The 7582-nt window shown below is 37.8% G+C and overlaps 1 protein-coding gene across 1 annotated transcript in view; it reads right to left on the bottom strand.

Moving 5' to 3' along the window:
* SPACA1 (sperm acrosome associated 1) overlaps positions 1–7582 on the bottom strand; it is a 21863-nt gene that overhangs the window by 12186 nt on the left and 2095 nt on the right. The window contains exon 2 of the mRNA XM_006773505.2: positions 7381–7510. Coding sequence (XP_006773568.1) covers positions 7381–7510 — 130 coding nt within the window. The remainder of the gene's footprint in view (positions 1–7380; positions 7511–7582) is intronic.

Genomic DNA, 7582 nt, shown 5'->3' with positions numbered 1-7582 from the left:
AATATTTTAAGCAATAAAAAAAAAATTTTTTAATGAAATAGTGGTTTCCAAGGGCTGGGAGAAAGGGGAAGTAGGGAGTTAGTATTTAATGCACACGGAGGTTTCAGTTTGGGATGATGAAAAAATTCGGGAGATGGATGGTGCTAATGGTTGCACAATAATGTGAATGTGCTTTATGTCATTGAAATGTACATTTTAAATGGTTAAAATAGTAAATTTTATGTTAGGTATATTTTATCACACACATTCAAAAACAAAAGCTATCTCAAATAAAAGTAATTCAGGTGTAATGTTTGACAAAAAAAAATGTTCTAATGTAGATCTGCATGGATTTTCTGTCTTACCCTCTGGTTTTTGTCTTTCCCTCCTATCACTGTCTTTTTATTACAAGGCAGAGTCTATTTAAAATAAACTTAATTTCATTGTGAATTATCTATTATCTTCTCAACAAGCTACGCTATAGTGGTTCTGAAAAGATGGTCTTCTAACCAGCAGCATCAGCTTCATTGGTGAACTTGTTCAGAAGTATAATTTTTTAGGCCCCTCTGAAGGCCTACTGAGTTAGAATCTCTGGGGTAGGCCCAGCAACCTGTGTTTTAACAAATCCGTCAGGAACTGAGGGTGAACAGTTAAGTTTGGGAAACACCAGTCTACTGTAGATCATGTGTTGCCTTAATCCCACCACCATGTAAAAGATTTTTGTATCCAAATTCTATTTATGGAATCATCAATACAAGTTACAATCCTTGAACGTTATCTTCCCCACAAAGCCAATACCTCTTTTCTCCAAGATATGACATATAAATTGGAGAAATGTAGAATTTAGAATAGACTATTACAAAGAAGCACATTTCTTGATAGATTTGCCAACACAGTATGTAGAAAGACATCTGTGAGATGCATCTCAAGATTTTTCATCTTCTGAACATCTGTGAGATGGAGGAAATTTTACTTTGGTGAAGGCAGTGCATGTGCCAAAAAAATATAGGGAGCTGGCTTACAGTTTGATGGACACTTAGCATGTTAGCCTTTTATATATATAGATACCATATTTTGTTTATCTAATCGTTTATTAATGGACATTTGTAGTATTTCCACTTTAGGGGTATTGTGAAATACTGTTATAAACATCTGTGTACAAATCTGTTGGAGTCCCTGCTTTCATTCCATTAGAGTATACACCCAGAAGTGGAATTGCTGCATCATATGGTGATTCCCTGTTTATTTACTTATTTATTTTTAAATATATTTTTATTGATTTATTTCAGAGAGGAAAGGAGAGGAAGAGACAGAAACATCAATAATGAGAGAGAATCATTGATTGGCTGCCTCCTGCACACCTCCCACTGGGGACTGAGCCCACAACCCGGGCATGTGCCCTTGACCAGAATTGAACTTGGGACCCTTCAGTCCACAGGCCTATGCTCTATCTATTGAGCCAAACCAGCTAGAGCTGGGAAGCAGACATTTTAAAAAGTTTTATTAAATCAGAAAAGCAATACGAAAAGCAGTACATCTATTATTGTTTACATCAAAAGAAACCTAAGCCTTTAAAGTAATAAATCAAGAAATAACTTGCAAGGAAAGTTTATATAACCTAAAAATAATTTTTCATTACTTTAATACATGATGAGTTTAAAGTCCTATAGAAAGTCAGAAAAAAACAAACAAAAAAACCCAGCCAATTGTAAGGTCCAATTTTTTCCAATTCTCTATTTTCTGAAAAATTTGAGGGTATCATTTTCATCCAAAACAAAAGTCTCTATACCAAGTGTTCATTAAAATCATGTATTATAGATTGGTTTTACTATTCCTAACACTTTATTAGTAGGATAATCTAGGAATACACAAGTATTTGATTAAATATCATTGGGTTCAAATCACATAATACAGAGCTTCTTTTTTCTCATCATGCTGAAGTTTGGCATGAATTCCACTTGCTGTAATATATAACCCATTCTTCATAGCTCACATTAAGACTAAACTCTCAAAGGATAAAAATATTAAATGAGGTGTTAGAAGATAATTCTTAAAAGGTATTATATCCTGAGGAAACAATGTTACATGGGAAAATGCATTAGAGTTAAAGCCAAATTGCTGCTTCTACCACTAATTAGCTACTTTGAGTTTGAGCAAGTTACTTAAACTCTTTCAGGCCTAGTGAACCTTTCTGTAAAATTTAAAAAGGAGAATCTATTTCACTGATTACTGTGAGAAGTAAATGAGAGAATGTGTGTGAAAACATTCTGTAACTTGTTTACTGCTATAAAAATGCTTAAGAGATAACCTCATTCTCACTCATTTTGTACTTGTTGATTTTATATAATTCAAAGATTTTTTTTCTATTTTTATTACAGCAAGACAATATTTTTATAGTTTTAATATGCTTACTAGAGGCCCGGTACATGAAATTCATGCATGGGGTTGGGATTGGGGGCGTTGTCCCCTCAGCCCGGCCCGCACCCTCTTGCAGTCCAGGACTCCTCAAGGGATTTCCGCTTGCCAGCAGTCGGACATCTCTCTTGCAGTTTGGACCCCTCGTTCCTCACCTCCTGCCTGCTCACTGCTTCTTACCGCTCAGCTCACTGCTCCTTAGCACTGCTGCAAAAGCAGGAGAGGCTCCCACCATCACTGCTGTGCTTGCCAGCTGTGCGCCTGGCTTCTGGCTGAGCAGCGCTCCCCCTGTGGGAGCACACTGACCACCAGGGGGCAGCTCCTGCGTTGAGTGTCTGCCCCCTGGTGATCAGTGAGCATCATACCTACTGGCCAGTAGGCCGGTCATTTAGCCTTTTATATATATAGATGTACCAAATACAGTGTCTTGAATACACAGTAAGCACTAGATGTAAATATGTTAATCAATATTGACTTTGTTAAATAAATTATTTGGACTATCATGATCAATTTTGAATTAACATTTTTGCTTGAAATGCTTGGATACTTTCAACTGGCACATTATGGGATATAAATTAAAAGCCAAATCTTGAACACAGAAAACACAGGTAAGAGAATGAGTACTAGACTACTTTTCAATATAACCTCTTTTGCCTGGCTTGTGTTGCTCAGCGGTTGAGCATTGACCTATGAACCAGGAAGCCATGGTTTGATTTCGGATCAGGGCACATGCCCAGGTTGCTGGCTAGTTCCCTGGTGGAGGGTGTGCAGGAGGCAGCTGGTCAACGATTCTCTCTCATCACTGATGCCTCTATCTCTTCCTCTTCCTTCCTCTCTAAAATCAATAAAAAAATGTTTTTAAATATATAACCTCTTTTCAAAAAGCATTCAATAAACTAAATACTTAATCAGCTCTCTTATTCAGTACCTATGCTCCTTTGGGAAAATTATTTAAGTTGAGTCTGGCCGGGGCAAATCAGTGGTTGAGCATCAACCTATGAACTAGGAGGTTGCAGTTCGATTCCCAGACAGGGCACATGCCACCCAATTACAGCTCGATCCCCAGTGTGCGGCATGCAGGAGGCAGTCAATCAATGATTCTCTCTCATCACTGATGTTTCTATTTCTCTCTCCCTCTCCCTTCCTCTCTGAAATCAATAAGAATATATATTTTTTTAAAAAAAGTTGAGATTTAATCGTGTTATCTCCAAAGGCCCTTTCAGCTTTGAGTATTAAGTCATTAGGTCATTAGGTCATTCACTGACTTTCTTTTTTTTATGGGGATCCTATAATGGTGAGTCAGGGTGATTATATGTATCTGGACTTCACTGTAGTATTTATCAAAATTTCCCATTATCTATCTATGAGTAAAAAGGAAAAATATGGTCTGCATGTCAATGTCAGTAAAGTTTTATGTATAACTTCAACAGTAAGATCCACTGATGCTAATTAATTGGTTGGTGTCAATGTGGTAGGAGTCATGTGTCACAGGACTCTGTACTGTTCAACATTTTTATTAATGTCTTGGATAGTACTGATTTCATGCTGTGTGTAAGCTGAAAGTCCTGTATGTAAGCTGAAAAGTCAGTTGTCCTCAAAATACTTTATTGGCTGTCTTTAAAAGAACAGGTGAAAAGGAGAGTTCAATAGTGAGTTTAAAATAGGAACTATTATAAGCAAGCTTTTCTTACACACACAAATTAAAATGACAAATAAAAAAATAGTGAGTTTAGTATGAGTCAAAAGTGTAATGAGGCTTCCCTAAATATCTCCTGGGTCTTTGTGCTGATAAAAGCTTGGAATCCACAATGAGGCTGGTAATGATCCTACTGTTTTTTCTGTGCTGGCCAGATCCTGGAATGTTCTCTTTAATTTCGGACAGGATGCTTTAATTGTTGGTATATGACATCACAGTACAAGTTTTATTTTTTAGTTTCTTTTTTGAAAATTGATTTGTACGGTTGATAGCTCATGATTTTTTTTTCTTTCTTACAGGTCTTCCAAAGAAAAAGAGAAAATGCTATATAGTTATATTGATATAGAATAAACCTCATTTTATAGAATAAAACTCATTTCTCTTGAAATTATTATGTAGGTCTATTGTTGGTTCCTTTTATAAATCTAAAGGCAGAGAGGTTAAGAGTAAATTTATAAATCTTAGATTAATAAAGGGTATAAGGGTATACCAAAGGTATAAAGGCATAGGGATAGGCGTATAAAAGGATTGAGAGTATATATAACATAGTATCTTGGTGATTTTTCCTATATTTTGAAACATTTTGTTATTTCATCATCCATAATGATGGATTTCAGTATTACTAATCAATTACTCCTATTTTTAAAAAAAAGACTATAATAATAAAATGGAATACTTGTTAGAATGGCCTAGAAAGGTGACATAATTGTGAAATAAATTATAGGTATTACATCATACTTTGTTTTCTTATTGCTTTGTCCAAAGAATCACATCATCTTTCAGGAAGATATAAAAGAAGTTTAGATACATCTTTCTCATCCTCTATTTTCAGCTTTCTTTGAACACAATTGAGATTTCAGAGTTTATTTCTTTTTGGTCCATAATGGCAAGGAAAAGAAAGTTGACAGTGAAAAACATTTCACAATTATTGGATGAAACAGAAGATGAACATAGAGAAATAGATAGCAGAATTTTGGATGCTAATGATGATGTTAAAATTCATTGTATAAGCAAAATGAGAGATGATACCTTAGTCAGTGGTTCTCAACCTGTGGGTCGCGACCCCTTTGGGGGTTGAACGACCCTTTCATGGGGGTCACCTAAGACCATCCTGCATATCAGATATTTACACTATGATTCATAACAGTAGCAACATTACAGTTATGAAGTAGCAACGAAAGTAATTTTATGGTTGTGTCCTTTTTAAAGTGGTTTATACACAAGAATGTGCTTGATAAGGCTAGTAAACAGACAAGTAAGTGCCAGATGTGAATACAAAGGTAATTGAAAGAAAATAGATGTAGAAATGAATAAATTCATTGGACCAACAATTGTAATTGTTTATAAATCAACGATGAAAATGGCTTTGCAAATATGGAGAAAGAATATGGCAGTCTTCTCTTCAACAAAATATGTGTCTTCCTAGTTTTCAAAAGTATTGTGTTATGATAAAGTGCGAAAAGAACAATAATAACAACTAGAATCTATTACAAGATGTACTTAAAATCTGGACTCAGTATTTATAAAATGGCTACATTTCAGACTCATGCATAACAACCAATGAGCTTTTAGTTGCACTAAAAGTACTTTTTCCATTAATCTTCAAAACCAGGAAAAATTAAATAAAAATTTGGGATAAATTTGGAAATAAAATGTAAATTCTTATTAAAACTTCAAATAAGTTGTTTTCACTGCCCCTTTGTTCTTACATTTGAAATTATTTGTAAAATGCCTCAAAAGTAAAATAAAATGTCCAGTGGATCATAAATGGTGTTTAATATTTTTACACTGGTCCTCTGAGGGTTAAGAGGGGCTTTGTCAAATTTCAGAAACATCCAGATCTCAGACACCTCAGATTGTTTAAAGTTCTGGATTCTCACTTTCCCCAGGGAAAAGCAGCTGTGCATGAAATTGTGTGTATAAAAATCCAGAAGGCACGCGGACTCCCTGAAGTTCACAGATAAGGAAATGGAGACATTGAGAGAATAAATAACTATCCTGCATTTGAATTTGCATCTAAGGCATTATAGTTCTGTCACCCAGGTTTACTCTAAGCTCCATTTAACTTTTTACACCTGGAACTATCCCTTGACCAGTTTAATACTAAAGTTATTAATGCAATTACTTTTAAAACTAGAGTGAAGCAATAAGGACTATGCTTTAGAACACGTTTTTCTCTTTTCTAGTCCCTTTTCTTCTTCACATTTCCCCAGTCAAGGAGACGAAGTTGGGCCAGTCTCAGGGTGCGTGTGTAAGCTCTCCGTAATGTAATCTTATCAAGGCAATAACAAATCTCATCCCACCATTAACCTCAGGTAGTCAGTTTCTTTCTGTCAGGGAGGGTCACTATCTGTCATCAGCAAAGAAAAGAAAAGCTGATAAATAGGGCATCTACTCTATATGTATAGGAGACAGGAGACTGCCACGGATATTAAAAGAATCTCAGCTGGGTCATTTATGAGGTAAAGGAATCGTTCTCCTTCAGATGGCTGCCCACCTGCAACTGACCTTTGGCCTACCGGCATGTGAGTTACTAATCAATAGGACAGGTATAATAGCGTGTCAAGTTTTATTGCTTAGAGAGCTAGCAGAAGAAGGCAAATTTACTAGTAGTATGTACCAAGCACAAACTCATCAAGCTCATTCTCCCTTGGTTAACACGTTATCATCTAACAACGCCACCAGCTGGATCCCTTAATCGGTGTTTTCTAAGGCCACACTGTTCCTCTGGGGTGCAAAGTTGAACGTGCAAATAAAACACCTCCACGCTGCAGAGGTGCTCAAGGTTGGGGCTGCAAGAAGCTGACATGGGGCTTCTGGGCAGTTCAGTCCGCACATGGATCCATCTAGATGTGTCACAATGAGGGGAATTCTGAGTTCCGTTTTGTTCCAATGCAACGTGCAAATATACAAAGACGACCTCAAGCAATTTGCAACTTAAAAAAAACAATCTACCATGGGAAGGGAAAAAACGTAACTGCAAAGGGAGTCAAAGTAATTCCACCTGGTGGAAGACTACTTCTGCCTCCCATCACTTAAAAAACAAAGCGTCTTCTTAGCAGTATTTCTGTAGCAACTCCTAAACGTGGGCTTGTTCAGCTTGCTGCGGCCTTGGGAAATTAACATGTTTCTTCAAGGCCATGACACGAGTGAAAAATGTATAAATTCGTGGCTGACTGCCAAAGGGCTCTACAAATGTTCCCAGGGGTCAGTCTCGATGTCCTCGGACGGACACGGGGCTTCGGCCCCCACAGGGGCGTCTGTCCCCACCAGGGAGCCTCCCAGCTCACCTTCCTCCTCCTCTTCCTCCTCCTCCTCCTCCTCCTCGTCGCCCTCGGGCTGCGACGGGTGCTCGGACTCGCCGGCGTAGTTCTCCTCCTCCTCCTCGCCCTCGCCGTCACCGTCGCCGTAGTGCTCCTCCTCGTCCAGGGAGCGGGCCCGGCCGGGGTCCCGGGGGGCGGTGACGTTGGCCCCGCGGGCGGCCGGGAGGCC

Source organism: Myotis davidii, unplaced genomic scaffold (assembly GCF_000327345.1).
Source record: "Myotis davidii unplaced genomic scaffold, ASM32734v1 scaffold185, whole genome shotgun sequence".
Classification (NCBI taxonomy): domain Eukaryota; kingdom Metazoa; phylum Chordata; class Mammalia; order Chiroptera; family Vespertilionidae; genus Myotis; species Myotis davidii.
Note: the sequence above shows the minus strand (reverse complement) of the source record. Positions and strands in the feature narration are given on the sequence as shown.